Below are 17,899 nucleotides of genomic sequence, written 5' to 3' on the forward strand. Positions count from 1 at the left end.
TATTTATAAAATTACCCAATATAATGTGTTTTATTAATGCCTACCCCTACCCCAACCCGCACAGTAATGTAAAAACATTAAATATAACAGGTATTATGTATATTATATATTAAATGATCCATTATATTGTATTTTATTAACGTCTACCCCTTCGTCAACCCTCAAAGTAATGTAAAAACAGTAATAATAGCAAGTATTATTCAAATTATTCATTAAATTACCCATTATATAGTATTTTATTTACGTCCACCCCTACCCTAACCCCCATAGTAATGTAAAAACAGTAATAATACAGAGTATTAATCATATTATTTATAAAATTACCCATTATAATGTGTTTTATTAATGTCTACCCCTACCCCAACCCTCATAGTAATGTATAAACAGTAATAATACAGAGTATTATTCATATTATTTAATAACTTACCCATTATATTGTGTTTTATTAATATCTCCCCCAACCCCAACCCTCACAGTAATGTAAAAACATTAAATATACCAGGTAAAAACAGTAATAATACCAAGTATTGTTCATATCTTTTTATTAAATTACCCATTATATTGTGTTTTATTAACGTCTCCCCCAAACTCAGCCTTTTAGCAGGAGCCAGAAATGTTTTCAATATATCAGACATGTACAATAGGGCTGCACGATACTGGAAAAATCAGACTGGGATATTCATTGCAGGCGGGCTTTACCGTTTACAGGAGAGACATGGATTCTCAGGCGAAGCGTCAGGTAAGATTGAGGTAGTAAAACAAATGTTTACCTAAAAAAAAAAGTGAAATGATCGACAGTAACATCTAGTAATGCAGTCTGCTCTACATTTTGGGTCAGATTTCCTAGTTTTAAATCGAACATGTCTGATTTTTAATCATTCCTGTAATCTCTTTAAGAATCTGACGATCCGGCTGAGGAAAACGAACAATGATCACTGAAGTGTCCGATATTAATACCTTTAAAACATTACAAACCACATTTAACTATTTAAAATACCACTTTTGAATAGTTTTAGTTTGTTTAGGACATCAATTATAACCGTGGTTTTACTAAAAATAAACCCCCAAAACACATTTGATTTGCTGTTAAACCGTGGTAAACAAACATGAACGATGGATTATCATCACTAACCATAGTTTCACCATCGTGTTTTTAGTAACTTTGATTATATCATGATTTTAGTTATCTAAATGGTGAAAATCAAACTATATAAACAATAGTTAGCCTAAAACTGTAGACTACGACTGATTAATTTCCATAATCTCTTTAAGAATCTGACGATCCGGCTGAGGAAAACAAACAATGATCACTGAAGTGTCCGATATTAATACCTTTCAAACATTACAAACCTCATTTAACTATTTAAAATACCACCTTTGAATAGTTTTACTTAGTTTAGGACATCACTTATGATATTTAACAGTGATTTTACTATAAATAAACCCCCAAAACACATTTCTCATGTCGTTAAACTATGGTAAATAAACATGAACGATGAATTTGCGGCACTAATGAAAGTTTCACCATCGTGTTTGTTGTAAAGCATAATAATTTGGTTATATAAAACGATGAAAATCAATCTAAACAAATGATATAGTTAGCCTAAAATTGGAGGCTAGCTAGCCTTTGATTCATTTCCATGATATGTTTCCTCAGGATTTTTATTAAATCTTTTTTAAGGCAATAAATTACCAGTAGGAATCCATTATAGGTAACAAAAACAAACATGAACGATGCACTAATCATAGTTTCACCACCGTGTTTGCAGTAAAACTTTGGTTATATCAATAATTTAGTTGTCCAAATGATGAAAATCAATGATGTTGAAGCCTGAAATATTAGGCCAGCTAGTCTTTAACTATGATTAATTTCCATAATAGATGTTATGCCAAAGTATAAGTTGTAAAATCTCATTAAACACCAATACAGTACCTTTGTAAATTGTTTCTGAAAGGAACGGATGTCAGAAGCACTTCCATAATCACTCGTACATTATAATCATCAGCTCAAGAAGTTAGTTATTTCAAATATAGACGCGCGGCGATTATAATATTTATATATTATTAATTATATTAGTGATTGACTAGTCGTTTTTAATGTTGTTATGTTCTCGTGAAGATGAATTACACTGTTAAAAGTTATTTTAAAAGGCATTACTTAGTCCTTCTGCTTCACAAATGTACACGGAATGAACCGCAAACAATTCCAGCATGTTTTACACAGCATAAGAGATGTTATGTCAAATTATGAGTTGGAAAAACTCATTAAAAACCAATGCAGTACCATTGTAAATGTATTGTGTTGATTTTGTCCAGCAAGGGCTGGAAAGGTTTTCCACATATAAGGCATATATAATAATAATTATGTGCACATTTTAATTGTTTAACTGAATGTGCTATAATTAGTCCTATAATTTCTAAGCCGACCCCTATGGAAACCCACGTAAATTGGACGGTAAAAGAAAAAGTGGTTACACCAACAAGTTACACCAAAACTATATTTATTCCTTGTTTTTCACTCCTCCCCAGAAGTGCATTCAAGAATGTTACATCTGCACATGCCAGTGGGCTTGAAATACAACATCCACCGAACACAAACAATACCAATGTCCAGACGACACACTGAGCAAACTGTCCAAAGTCAGTCATGAGTAAGATCGTATAAAAAAAAAAAGAGTTCAGCTGAGAAAGGTGTGAGCTGTCGTGAGTGCTGGTTCCTTGATATTTGAAGGGTCTTGGTCGGATGAAAATTTAAGCCTTTACAAGAGCAGCAAACTCTGTGAGATGAGACAAAGATGAGACTACCGTTAGTCAATAATTGTCACCAAATTCAATGCCAAACAATATCAAGGGCCTGCTAGAGTACATATATATGTAGATATTAAGATGCTTTAGTTTAGTTTCTAGTCCAAATATTTTAAAAAATCTTAAATCAAGAAGCATTTTATAGACAAGCACAAAATATAGTCTTGTTTTAAGAAGTAATCAGTCAAAATTAAGTGAGTTTTTCCTTAAAACAAGCAAAATAATCTTATTTCAAAGTGAAAAACAAGATTATTTTCTCAACCCACTTGGCAGATAATTATTAAATACATATGCATATATAAAATAAATATATTTTATGAAAAATTAAATACATTTAAACATAAATTATATAAATAACAGGGCGAAAAGTGTTAGAGAGTTGTAAAGAAAATTAAGAACATGACCAAAAAAACATATATATATATATATATATATATATATATATAGATGGGAAAAGCTATGAAAATACAACTTTTGAATATGCATATTAACATATTTAAGTGAATAATAAATGCACTGCAAATATGCTAATTATTATTTATGATATTTGTGTATAGAAAAAGTTATAAATATAATTATGAATTATGCATATGAACTGCTAATGTGCTAATTATTAATTATGACATTTATATATGGGAAAGGCTATGAAAATAAGTATGAAAAATGCATATTAACATATTCAAACTAATTATGCAAATGAACTGTAATTATGCCAATTATTATTTATTACGTTCGTAAATGGAAAAAGCTATGAAAATGAATATCATGAATATGCATATTAACATATTGAAGTAAATAAATAAATTAGGCAAATGAACTGCAAATATGCTAATTATTATTCAGAATATTTGTATGTGATAAAAGCTATGAAAATAAATATTATAAATATGCATATTATCATATTTAAGTAAATAATAAATACATTTGCACTGCAGATATGCTAATTATTATTTATAACATTTGTATATGGAAATAGCTATGAAAATAAATATTATGAATATGCGTTTTAACAAATTTAAATAAATAAATGAATTATGCAAATAAACTGCAAACATACAAATTATTATTTATAACATTTGTGTATGATAAAACCTATTAAAATGAATATTATGAATATGCGTATTAACATATTTAAGTAAATAATGCAAATATGCTAATTATTAATTATAACGTGTATGATAAAACTTACGAAAAGAAATAATAACAATATTCATAATAAATATAGTAAATAATTAAAAATACATCTAGAAGTAGAAATTTACTTTGGTAAAATTTGGTTTCACTTGCAAACACTTAAATGCAAAGCATTAAATAAATGAATGTGCAAGTGCAGCAAATAATTATTATTCTTAAAAATGGCTTTTAGGAAGTAAATCTTAAAATATACATGTAAAAATTATATCCCCTAAAAGAATTTTTAATTTCTTAATTAAATTAATTAAATCTAACATATTTAATTTTTTTAGGTGCTGACAAAGATTATTTCTGTGGAAAATGTATATGTATATTATTTTTTAAATCTTTGCATATTAATTAAAATACATATGTAGGTAAATATCAAAATATGTGTAAAACATTTTTTGTACAAATATATATATTAGTACCTTTTTTTAGGTAGCTTCATTGTTTGTAGTTTGGTATTCACAGGTGGTTTGCATTTATTTGCGCTAATTGCATTGCATTATGGGATACTGATCTCTGATTGGTCATCTAAATTAACCCTATCATGAGCTGCCAGAAGTTTTTAATCTTAGCTTTGAAGTTTTGGCTGAGTGTTGACGGAGCAAAAAGTCATCTGAACTTGACTGATGTTATGTTATGTTGTGATGTTATTGATATTAAGTAATGCCACAATTTGTTTTCTTTCTGTTTCCTCCATGATATACTGCAGGTTTTACCTGGTTTCTCAAGTTTGTGCCCAAGCGTTCAGGTTTTTTTTTTTTTTGTACATTAAAACTCAAACTACCAGCACTCAGGAGCAGGTTAAAGCAATGTGTGTTTGTGCCTCTTTTCTCTGACGTGTTCATCTGACAGTGTGTGAAAGCATCGTGCTTGTTTGTACCTTCAGCTCCGATCTTGCCGTCACCATCGCTGTCTCCGGCGGAGAGGAAAGCTTTGGTCTCTTTGTCGGTCAGAACTCTGGCGTTGGCCTTGAAGTTCTGCAGGAAAAGCCTGGAGGAGGAGGAAGAAGAAGAGGAGCGCAGGTCAGACAAAGACTTGGAGTAAAATGCATTGAGAAAAGGACTTCATGTTTAACTAGCCTTGACAAAAGCGTCTGCTAAATGACAGTGACCACTACTCAAGCTAAGCAGCGGTCAGTACCTGGATGGGAGACCACATTGAACCGCTAGGCTGCTGTTGGTAGTGGTGTTAGTGAAACCAGCAGGGGGCGCTCAATCTGCAATCTGTGTGGGTCCTAACGCCCAAGTATAGTGAAGGAGACTCTATACTGCTCAGTGAGCGCCGTCTTTCCAGATGAGACGTTAAACTGAGGTCTTGACTTTCTGTGGTTTTTAAAAATATCAGGATGTCCTTCGAAAAAGAGTAGGGGTTTAACCCCGACATCCTGGCCAAATCTGCCCACTCTCATGGCATCCTAACCATCCTTAACTGGCTTCATCACTCTATCTCCTCTCCACCAATCAGCTGGTGTGTAGTCTGGCGCAATATGGCTGCCGTCATGTCATCCAAGTGGATGCTGCACACTGGGGGTGGATGAGGAGACCCCCCCAAAATGTGTAAAGCGCTTTAAGTATCCAGAAAAAGAGCAATATAAATGTAAAAAAATATGATTATTTATTATAAGAAAAATAACAAAACTATTAGCAAAAAATACATAAAAGAAAAAAGTAAATATTTAAAAGAAACTCACTGCAACAAAAAAGAAGCTTTTCTTACTGAGTCCAGTTTCAAGTCCAAATATTTGACGATTCTTAAATCAAGAAGCATTTTCTGGACATGTAAAACATATTGTGTTTTTAGAAATAATGAGTCGAGTGAGTTTTTCCTTAAAGCAAGCAAAACAATCTGCCAATTTATAATATAATTTAAAATTATATATATTTATTCAGTTTTATGTGTTAATTTCAGTCATATTATTGAACAACACACAAACAATCTGCCAATTTATATTTATAATATAATATAATATATATTTATTCAGTTTTATGTGTTAATTTCAGTCATATTATTGAACAACACACAAACAATCTGCCAATTTATATTTATAATATAATATAATATATATTTATTCAGTTTTATGTGTTAATTTCAGTAATATTATTGAACAACACACAAACAATCTGACAATTTATATTTATAATATAATATATATTTATTCAGTTTTATGTATTAATTTCAGTAATATTATTGAACAACACACAAACAGTCTGCCAATTTATATTTATAATATAATATAATATATATTTATTCAGTTTTATGTATTAATTTCAGGTATATTATTGAACAACACACAAACAATCTGCCAATTTACATTTATAATATAATATAATATATATTTATTCAGTTTTATGTATTAATTTCAGTAATATTATTGAACAACACACAAACAATCTGCCAATTTATATTTATAATATAATATAATATATATTTATTCAGTTTTATGTGTTAATTTCAGGTATATTATTGAACAACACACAAACAATCTGCCAATTTATATTTATAATATAATATAATATATATTTATTCAGTTTTATGTGTTAATTTCAGGTATATTATTGAACAACACACAAACAATCTGCCAATTTATATTTATAATATAATATAATATATATTTATTCAGTTTTATGTGTTAATTTCAGGTATATTATTGAACAACACACAAACAATCTGCCAATTTATATTTATAATATAATATAATATATATTTATTCAGTTTTATGTGTTAATTTCAGGTATATTATTGAACAACACACAAACAATCTGCCAATTTATATTTATAATATAATATAATATATATTTATTCAGTTTTATGTATTAATTTCAGTAATATTATTTAACAACACACAAATGTTTAGGTAAATTATGCACAATACAATTTAAAAGTTCTCCTTGGGTTGGGTTTCCTCCCGGTGCTCCGGTCAATCTATGGCCATATAAACTTGCAACAAGTTTTGCAGACAAAATAAAGTATTGAGCAACAAACTGTAAAATAATGCAAATCCCCCCCAAAAAAAAAAAAAAAAAAATTGAGTTTTTAGAAATTAAAAAGAAATTTTGCAAACAAAAATAAAGAACTGCAAATAAAAGTCATGCAGTGCAAAAATTCTGTATATATTTGATTTTAATATTTTTAAAATATACATATACAGTTGCAGTCAGAATTATTAGCCCCCTTGTGTACTTTTTCCCCCAATTTTTGTTTAATTGAGAGCAGATTTCTCCAGCACATTTCTAATCATAACAGTTTTAATAACTCATCTCTAATAACTAATTTATTTTATCTTTGTCATGATGACAGTAAATAATATTTTACTAGATATTTAGTATTCAGCTTAAAGCGACATATGGCCGTTAATCTATTCTGTAAGTTGGGTTGGGAGCTGGGTCTATTCTACGCAAGCTATGATGACTTTACCTTGATATTTAAGCGCGTATGTATACCTGACCGAATTGGAGAACGAGTCTTCGAACCTGTGTGTATTCCTACTGTGAATTGACCACATCAAGCGTGACGTGCTAACATGGGTGCAGTTCACTAGAGTGAATCTGATTAACGTCAGCTCCACATCTAACTATCATCCTGCAGAGTTTATGTGTTCCTGTAAAACATAGACCAATAAGATGGAGCGGGTGATTTTTTAAATGTAAGACAAAACAGTTCGGAATCAAATCAGCAGGATGCCCTTCTGGATCTTTCACTCACTTCGAAAACACGACTGACTACGCTTACATGGACATCTGTAGTCTAGTTATCTGCCTTAATAGACAATAATATAATGAAGGTGTTCACGTGAAGTGCTTTCATGTAAGAGTTTCCTATCATTTTGGCGGACTTTAACTGCAGTTAGACAGTTTCACATTCACTCATGAACATTTCATTCATGTCCCCGTGAAAACTTCCGAAAAAACTTCCGCATTTATGTTTACCTGAGTAAACAGTGAGTAAACACAAGCACATCTTATTGATCATCATTTATTTTCCTCACCAATTATCAGAGTAGAACAGTTTCTCCAGCAGATTGAGATGCATTTGGAAACAAGGAGATGGACCCCTGGTCTTATGCGCCACCTGGCTAGAGAAACCCGTTCTCAAAGACTTATTATTTGGGTAGCACACATATTCTGAATGCTTTCAGCAGAGCTCAAATGAGCTGTTTTAATCTAGATTAATTCCAAGGTTACAGTGAGATTTAATCTAGATTAAAAAAATAAATAAATAAAAAATCTAAAAAATTTTTGATATTTCATTTGTTTTGCACTGCTCGATTTTTATTTGCAGTTCTTTATTTTTGTTAGCAAAATTCCTTTTTATTTTTTTCAAAACTTGTGATTATTTTTGAGATTTGCATTATTTTTTATGTTTTTATTTTTTATTTTTTTGCTTAATATTTTGTTTGCAAAACTTTCTTTTTGTTGCAGGTTTCCATGGCCCTAGATTGACTCCATACGGTTTCCCCCACAGTCCAAACACATGCACTGTCGAGGAATTGATGTACTTAATTGGCTGTAGTGTATGAGTGTGTGAATGTCTGTGTATGGGTGCTTTCCAGTACTCGGTTGCAGCTGGAAGAGCATCCGCTGCGTAAAACATGAGCTGGAATGGTTGGCGGTTCATTCCGCTGTGGCTACCCCTGATAAATAAGGGACTAAACTGAAGGAGAATTAATGAATGGTGGATTTTTTGTGAATGAAAAGTAGCTCCTTGTGTGCAGGTCTTGCACAGTGGAAGAGGTCTGGAAAATGTTGGCACTTCTCAAGTTCTCCCTTATCCAAACATACTGTAACTGCAGCTGTCAGTCTCTTGACTCAGACCCAGCCAATCACACTGAATTATGTGATAAGGGAGGGAAGACCACAGAAGAGAACGTCATTTAACCCTTTCTGTACGTCTAGGTTATTAAGGGTTAACAGAGCCTTATTTTATTCTGAAGGCGATTGGTGGGAACATTTTAGTAATTGATCGATATTCTTACTGATTGTCTCCGTCTATGCTAATTCTAGGCCATTGATTGGTGTGCGTGTAAGTGTGATTCTCACTTCAGCTCCTCCTCCTCAATGAAGCCGCTGTTGTCCTGGTCGATGATGGCGAAGGCCTTTTTCACCTCATCGGCAGATTTGGCTGACAGACCGACCTTGGCGAAGAAAGACTTGTAGTCGAAGGAGTCGGCAGCTGTGCGGAGAGACCGATTCGAAAGCTAAGTTTTATTTGTCACATACACAGTACAATATGCCATTAAATGGTCAATGGTTACAGGTATCTTCTCTAGTGTTCAACAGAATAAAGAAACTCATTAAGCCTTGGAAGCACTTGAGAGAGAGTAAATAGCACTTCTGTGAGATATTCTGGAAAAATAGGTTTTCCTACTATGGAAGTCAATGGTTACTGGTTTTTCAGCATTCTTTAAAGTATCTTCTTTAGTGCTCAACAAAAGAAACTTCAGTTATTTTAGTTCAATTTAAAAGTCTTACATAATTAAGTTACCTAACAAATAATTACTACTATAGAAGTCAATGGTTACAGGTTTCTCAGCATTCTTCAAAGTATCTTCTTTAGTGTTCAACAGAATAAAGAGACTTTTCAGTTATTAAGGTTTAATTTAAAAGTCTTACACAATTATATTTCTTAACGTATAGTTAATACTATGCAAGTCAATGGTTACAGGTTTTCAGCATTCTTCAGTATCTTACTGTTTAACAGAATAAAGAAACTCTTAAGCTTTGGAAGCACTTGAGGGTGAGTAAATAGCACTTCTGGAAGATATTCTGAAAAATGCTGTAACTATTGACTTTCATTGTTTTTCCTATTATGGAAATCAATGGTTTCAGATTTTTCAACATTCTTCAAAATATCCTCTTTAATGTTCATCAGAAGAAACTCATGCATTTTATACATATATAAGTATAATTCAGCTTTCTGATATTGAGTTCAATTTAAAAGTCTTACAAAATTATATTACTTAATCAAAAAATACTGCTATGGAAGTCAATGGTTACAGGTTTCCAACATTCTTCAAAGTATCTTCTTTAGTGTTCAATAGAATAAATAAACTCATAAAGCCCTGGGGGCACTTGAAGGAAAGTAAATAGCAATTTCTGGGGATATTCTGAAAAATGCTGCAAGCATTAACTTCCACTGTTTTTCCTACTATGGAAGTCAATGGTTACAGGTTTTTCAGCATTCTTTAAAGTATCTTGTTTAGTGTTCAACAGTAGAAAGAAACTCATACATTTTATACAAATAAAAGTATAAGTCAGCCTTTAGTTACTGAGTACAAAATGATATTACTCGATGTATAGTTAATACTATGGAAGTCAATGGTTACAGGTTTCAAACATTCTTCAAAATATCTTCTTTTGTGTTAAACAGAATGAAGAAACTCATAAAGCCTTGGAGGCAACTGAGAAAAAGTAAATAGCACTTCTGGAGATATTTTGAAAAATGCTGTAAACATCAACTTCCATTGTTTTTCCTACTATGAAAGTCAATGGTTACAGGTTTTTCAGCATTCTATAAAGTTTCTTCTTTTTTGTTCAACAGAAGAAACAAACTCATACATTTTATATGAACATAAGTATAATTCAGCCTTCAGTCATTGAGTTCAATTTAAAAGTCTTACAAAATGATATTACTTAATATATTATTACTACGATGGAAGTCAATGGTTACAGGTTTCCAACATTCTTCAAATTATCTTCTTTGGTGTTCAACAGAATAAAAAACCTCATAAAGCCTTGGAGGCACTTAAGGGGAAAGTAAATATCACTTCTGGAGGTATTCTGAAAAATTCTGTAACCATTGACTTCCATTGTTTTTCCTACTATGGAAGTCAACGTTTACAGGTTTTTCATCATTCTTTGAAGTACTTTCTTTAGTGTTCAACAGAAAAAAGAAACTCTTCAGTTATTGAGTTAAATTTAAAAGTCTTACAAAATGATATTACTTAATGTATAGTTAATACTATGCAAGTCAATGGTTACAGGTTTCCAACATTATTCAAAGTATCTTTTTTTTTTGTTTAACAGAAGAAAAAAACTCATAAATCTTAAATGTATATAATTCAGCGTTCAGTTTCTGAGTTTAATTTAAAAGTCTTACAAAGTTATTGTACTTAATAAATAATAACTACTATGGAAGTCAATGGGTACATGATTTCAGCATTTTTCAAATTATCTTCTTTACTATAAATTATATTATATAATGAATAATTACTACTATAAAAGTCAATGGTTACAGGTTTCCAACATTCCAACAAGATATCTTCTTTAGTTTTCAACAGAAGAAACCACTCAATTATTGAGTTCAATTTAAAAGTCTTACAGAATTATGACTATGGAAGTCAATGGTTACAGGTTTTCAGCATTCTTCAAAGTATCTTCTTTAGTGTTCAACAGAAGAATCTTCAGTTATTGAGTTCAACTTACAAAATTATATGACTTAATAGATAATTATTACTATGGAAGTCAATGGGTACAGGTTTTCGGCATTCTTCAAAGTATCTTCTTTTAAGTTTAACGGAATAAAGAAACTCATAAAGCTTTGGATGCACTTTTGGAGTCAATAGTGAGTAATTTGAGGATTTTCTTTAATTAGAATATGCTAATAATCTCCCAATGTGGTATTTAATATGTAAACATGCTTATTTAAAGTGAAAACAAGATTATTTAGTTCGTCTTATTGGCAGATTATTTCACTTTTTAAAGGAAAAACTCACTTAATTTTGACTTGTTATTTCTGAAAGCGAAACTACTTTTCCTGCTTGTCTAGAAAATGCTTGCTGATTTAGGAGTTTTAGATATTTGGACTAGAAGATGAAATCTTTAATTCAGAAAGTGTGTGTTTTTTTTTGCATTGTGAGTGAACTCTCCCTTCATTGATCTGGCAGGTCTCCTCTAGTCATGATGGGCTAAAATGCAGAGCTATATGTCATGTAATATTATTGTTTTTTACCCTGGCAGGCGGCGAGAGCAGCATCAACATCAGCTGCAGCGAGGAGTGCACCGACGGCCATTCTTCCGATCTGAAAAAGCTGAAAAACAAAACCCCACAACAGTCAGTCAGAAACACCACAACAAGAACACACACACACACTAATGCTGGTCTTACTTAGAGTTTTAGTCTTGTTTCTAGTCCAAATATCTAAAAAACCTTAAATCAAGAAGCTTTTTCTGGACAAGCACAACATTTTGTGTTGTTTTAAGTAATAATGAGCCTAAATGAAGTGAGTTTTTCCTTTAAACAAGTAAATAATCTGCCAATAGGGGGAGCAGAGCAATCCCATGTCAAAAGGAAAAGCAAGATTATTTTCCTTCCTCCATTGGCAGATTATTTACTTAATTTTGGCATATTATTTCTTAAAACAAGACAATATGTTTTGCTTGTCTAGAAAATCCTTCTTGATTTAAGAATTGTGAGATATTTAGACTAGAAACCAGACAATAAAATCTAAGTAATTCTTTGCAGTGCAGCTCTTCACTAGCCCTTTTGCTTTTGTTTTTTGTCATCCTCAATGTCGCCGCTTGTGTTTAGCATCACTTTTTACATTTCTCGGCATCAGAAATCATCATGGTTAAAGGAAACGTAACATGTGAGAGCACCACAGTTATCATATATCTTTGTATTCCTGTTTGCTCAAATAATAAAAAAATAGCAACTTCCAAAAAATGAAAAACAAAAGGGCGAGAGACTGATCGATTTAAATTCACTTTAGAAGCACGCCTAAACCAATTGTTTTATAATCTGAGGTGTACAAATATGATTATATCATACAAATATGAAATAATAAAAGGTGTAGCTTAAAAAATGTGCATAGCTTTAAAAATCTAAAATCACAATATAAAAAGCTTTTGAGGATCTCCATGAAGAGTCTGATGACCATTAAACATCATCAGCGCCTTGTTTAACTTTATAAATATGAAAGAAAATATTGTGTTTAAATATTTATTTGAAAAGAAATCTAAATATATTATACATTCAAATATTTAAGAAAACGCATCATCTAGATCTTCTTTAGTTTTATAAATATTACAAATAATATTATATAAATATTAATAAACAAAACACTAAAAATTAAATTGAAAGGTACTAAGCAGAAAAGAAAATTAATGCATGAATGAAATTGTTAAACGCATCATCGCAGCTTTATAAATATAAAAAATTCCATACATATTTATTTTAAAAAAATCTAAACTGAAAAGCGTTCAGTTAATTTAGAACCTGATGAATGTTAAACGCATCATCTCCATCTTGTTTCACGTTATAGATATAAATATTAAAAATATACTATTTTATTAAATATCAAAATAATATTTAATTATTATTATTTTTTTATAAAAAACATTTGATTAAATCAAAATGTGAACATTTTTTGAGGATCTTACGGAAGAGTCTGATGACCATTAAACACATCATCATCGCCTTGTTTAAATTTATGAATATAAAAGTAACTTTATGTAAATATTTATTTTTCAAAAAAAAGTGAAATATATAAAACGTTCAAATATTCAAGAAAACGCATCATCACCATCTTTTTTAGCTTTATAAATATTAAAAATAATATTATATAAATATAATTTTTTTTAAATAAAAATGAAACTGTTCAAACAAAAAATGTAATAATAGTTTTTTTATATAAAAAACTTTGATTAAATCAAAATCTAAAAATTTTTTGAGGATCTTAAGAGTCTAATGACCATTAAACCCATCATCATCGCCTTGTTTAACTTTATGAATATAAAAAATTACTTTATGTAAATATATATATTTTTAACAATCTAAATATATAAAATGTTCGAATATTTAGGAAAATTATATAGATATTAATAAAAAACTAAAAATGATATTGTTAAATGCATCGTCGCAGCTTTATAAATAAAAAAAATATTTGAAAATATTTTATTTTTAAAAATCGAAATATGAAAAATGTTCAATTACTTAAGAACCTGATGACTGTTAAACACGTCATCTCCATCTTTAGCATTATAAATATAAAAAATACATTATTCTATTAAATATTGTACAAATATTCGAAAAAAAATTCAATAATAAAAAAGTTTGTTTTTAAAAATATCTAAATATATAAAAACTGAAAATTTTTAAATTAAAAAAAAGGAAAAATTTTCCATTTTGTTTAGCTTTATAAATATAATAAATAATATAAAAGTATTTCCCAGAAACGTGCTGGAAAAGTTGGCGGTTCATTTCGCTGTGGTGACCCCAAATTAATAAAGGGACTAAGCCGAAAAGAAATTTTTTATTTATATAAAAATTTAAATAAAAAATTTAAATATAGAAATTGTTTGATTATTAAAAAATGTTTTATCTTGTTTAACTAGTTTAATATTTTTAATATTTTTAAAGTATTTATTTAAAAAAAAAAAAATTTTGAAACGTTCACAGTGAAAAACGGTATTTTAAAAATCTGATGACCGATAAACGCATCATCGCAGCTTTACAAATAGAAATATAAAAAAATTCCATTATATAAAAATGCATTTTAAAAAATTAAATATGAAAAACGTTTGATTATTCCAAAATATTTTGTCTTTTTTAGATTTTTAAATATTGAAAACGGTTTAAAAATATTACATAAGTATTTTGTTTAATCGAAATATGAAAAACGTTTGATTATTCAAAAATATTCTGTCTTGATTAGCTTTATAAATATTAAAAATCGTTAAATATATTACATACATATTTTTTATTATTCAATCGAAATATGAAAAACATTCGATTATTCAAAAATATTTAGCTTTGTTTAGCTTTATAAATATTAAAAATCGTTAAATATATTACATAAATATTATTTATTATTAAATCGAAATATGAAAAGCGTTCGATTATTCAAATATTTTCTGTCTTGTTTAGCTTTATGCTTTATAAGTATTAAAAATCATTAAAAATATTACATAAATATTTTTTATTTTTAAATCGAAAGATGAAAAACGTTAGATTATTCAAAAATATTCTGTCCTATTTAGCTTTATAAATATTAAAAATTGTTAAAAATATTACTTAAATATTTTTTATTAAATCAAAATATGAACAACTTTCAATCATTCAAAAATATTCTGTCTTGTTTAGCGTTATAAATATTAAAAATTGTTAAATATATTACCTAAGTATTTTTTTATTTTTAAATCGAAATATGAAAAACGTTTTGACGTCAAAAAAGCATCATTGCCCTCTTGTAAAAAATAATAAAAATAAAAAAAAGACTCCCTTGATGATTTCCGGCTTGCAAATTGGAACATAATTCCACAATCCCATTCATCCACTTGCAGAACAACTCACCTTGCGCTTGTCTAAGGCGAGTGAAAAGCAAAGGAGCTAGTCGAGGTGTGACCCAGGGCTCCGTCCGGACCCCTTATATACTCTCAGCCTCACCATTTACAGGAATTTGATGCTCCGTAACAGATACCGCGTGTAGGCCTACGTTAGGAATAGTGTCGAAAAAATGTGTCCAGTAGTCATCTTGGGCTATTTTTAGTGCCACAAACGATGCTCAGAACCATGTGTGGGACCCTATAGATCAGCAGGACCCTGGTTGGAGGCGTCAGTCCTCGATTGGGGAAAAACGGCTCTTTTTTTAATGTTTTTGGACTAAAAAACATAAGCGGAAATGAAGATAACATATGTTTTGGATCGGGTTTCTCCTCCAGGTTAGAAAGTCTGGATGGAGGAGCCGTGGTGGAAATAAAAACGGCGTCTCAGCTGCTGTAAATCATGTCAGTGTGAGATAAGAATAATTTACACCTGCATATGTGGATTATTATGATCAATACTGACCATTTAATCTGCCTCTCATTTCCCCCCCAGAAAGCTATTATGCTTTTGGATTGCATTACAGGACTTTGAACTTCCCTTTAACAACTTATGAATGTTGAAAAGTTAAAATAAGTGACTTTTATTGGCATTTTTAGTAGTTTGAAGGTCTGTACTGGTGTAAATCATGGTTAAAAATGGTAATAAACTGACAGTGCTTTTTCTGTTTGTTTTTATTTGTAAAGACTTGTTTTATATATATAATTTCTTGTACAATATATTGTCTCAAACTGCTACAGATGTTATGAAAAGTCCCTCTGTTAATCAGTGCATCAGCATCAGGTACTTCTTATGATCAGTACTGATGTAAAAATATCCTAAAAGTTCATAACTAAGCTCAGTACTGACATAAAAAGTATCCTAAATGTCCCAAAAAGCATAATTATGAGCAATACTGACATAAAAATATCATAAAATATCATAATTATGATCAATACTCAGGTAAAATATCCTAAATATCATATTTATGAGCAATACTGAAATAAAGATATCAATAACATCCAGAAATATCATAACTATGACCAATACTGGCAGGACGAAATATCCTAAAATATCATATTTATGATCAATACTGACATAAACCATATCCTTAATGATCAATAATGACATTAAATTTCCTAAATTTCCTCAATATCCTAATTATGATCAATACTGACATAAACCATATCCTAAATGTCCTAAAATATCCTAATTATGATCAATACTGACATTAAATTTCCTAAATATCCTAATTATGATCAATGCTGACATAATAAATATCCTAAATGTCCTAAAATATCATAATTATGATCACAACTGAGGTAAAAAATATCCTAAAATATCATATTTATGGTCAAGACTAATCTATAAATAGCTTAGATATCCTAAAATATTATGATTATGATTAATGTTGACATAAACAATATCCTAAACCTCCTAAAATATCATGATTATGATTAATGTTGACATAAACAATATCCTAAACCTCCTAAAATATCATAATTATGATTAATGCTGATGTAAAATATCCAAAAATATCATAATTATGATCAATACAGACATATAAATATCCTAAAATATCCTAATTTTGATCAATACTGACATTAAATTTCCTGGATGTCCTATAATATCATAATTATGATTAATGCTGATATATAAATATCCTAAATATTCTAAAATATTCTAACTATGATCAATACTGACATTAAAATATCCTAAATGTCCTAAAATATCATAATTATGATCAATACTGATGTAAAAAGAGCATAATTGTGGTCACTGCTGATTTAAAAAATATCCTACGTATCCTAAAATATCATAATTATGATCAATACTGACATAAACCATATCCTAAATGTCCTAAAATATCCTAATTATGATCAATACTGACATAAAATTTCCTAAATATCCTAATTATGATCAATACTGACATAAAAAATATCCTAAATGTCCTAAAAGATCATAATTATGATCACAACTGAGGTAAAAATATCCTAAAATATCATATTTATGGTCAAGACTAATCTATAAATAGCTTAGATATCCAAAAATATCATAATTATGATAAATACTGACATATAAATATCCTAAATATCCTAAAATATTATGATTATGATCAAAACTTATGTGAAATTATCCTAAAATATCATGCTTATGGTCAAGACTGATGTATAAATATCTTAAATATCCTAAAATATCTTAATTATGATCAATACTGACATCAAAATATCCTAAATTTCCTAAAATATCATAATTATGGTCAATGCTGATTTAAAAAATATCCTAAACGTCCTAAAATATCATAATTATGATTAATGCTGATGTAAAATATCCAAAAATATCATAATTATGATCAATACTGACATCTAAATATCCTAAAATGTCATTATTATGATCAATACTGACATAAAAATATCCTAAATGTCCTAAAATATCCTAACTATGATCAATACTGACATAAAAATATCCTAAATGTCCTAAAATATCATAACTATGATCAATACTGACATTAAAATATCCTAAATGTCCTAAAATATCATAATTATGATTAATACTAATATATAAATATCCTAAATATTTTAAAATATCTTAACTATGATCAATACTGACATTA

General features: G+C 29.3%; 1 protein-coding gene and 2 long non-coding RNA genes across 3 annotated transcripts in view; 1 reads left to right on the forward strand and 2 right to left on the reverse strand.

Moving 5' to 3' along the window:
* The window catches only part of LOC147846142 (uncharacterized), a 14,623-nt gene extending 13,874 nt beyond the window's left edge, over positions 1 to 749 (forward strand). The window contains exon 3 of the long non-coding RNA XR_015481500.1: positions 689 to 749. This is a non-coding gene — a long non-coding RNA (uncharacterized LOC147846142). The remainder of the gene's footprint in view (positions 1 to 688) is intronic.
* Positions 1 to 17,899, reverse strand: part of LOC147846139 (uncharacterized) — a 281,389-nt gene that overhangs the window by 193,388 nt on the left and 70,102 nt on the right. The window lies entirely within an intron of this gene.
* On the reverse strand, positions 2,485 to 15,325 carry pvalb1 (parvalbumin 1). Its single transcript, NM_205572.2, is given in 5 exon segments — positions 2,485 to 2,777; positions 4,868 to 4,977; positions 9,024 to 9,156; positions 11,935 to 12,013; positions 15,277 to 15,325. Coding segments are annotated over 4 exon segments (330 nt in total). The 5' UTR covers positions 11,996 to 12,013; positions 15,277 to 15,325; the 3' UTR covers positions 2,485 to 2,751.

Source organism: Danio rerio, chromosome 3 (genome assembly GCF_052040795.2).
Source record: "Danio rerio strain M-AB ecotype USA chromosome 3, GRCz13ab, whole genome shotgun sequence".
In the NCBI taxonomy this organism is placed as follows: domain Eukaryota; kingdom Metazoa; phylum Chordata; class Actinopteri; order Cypriniformes; family Danionidae; genus Danio; species Danio rerio.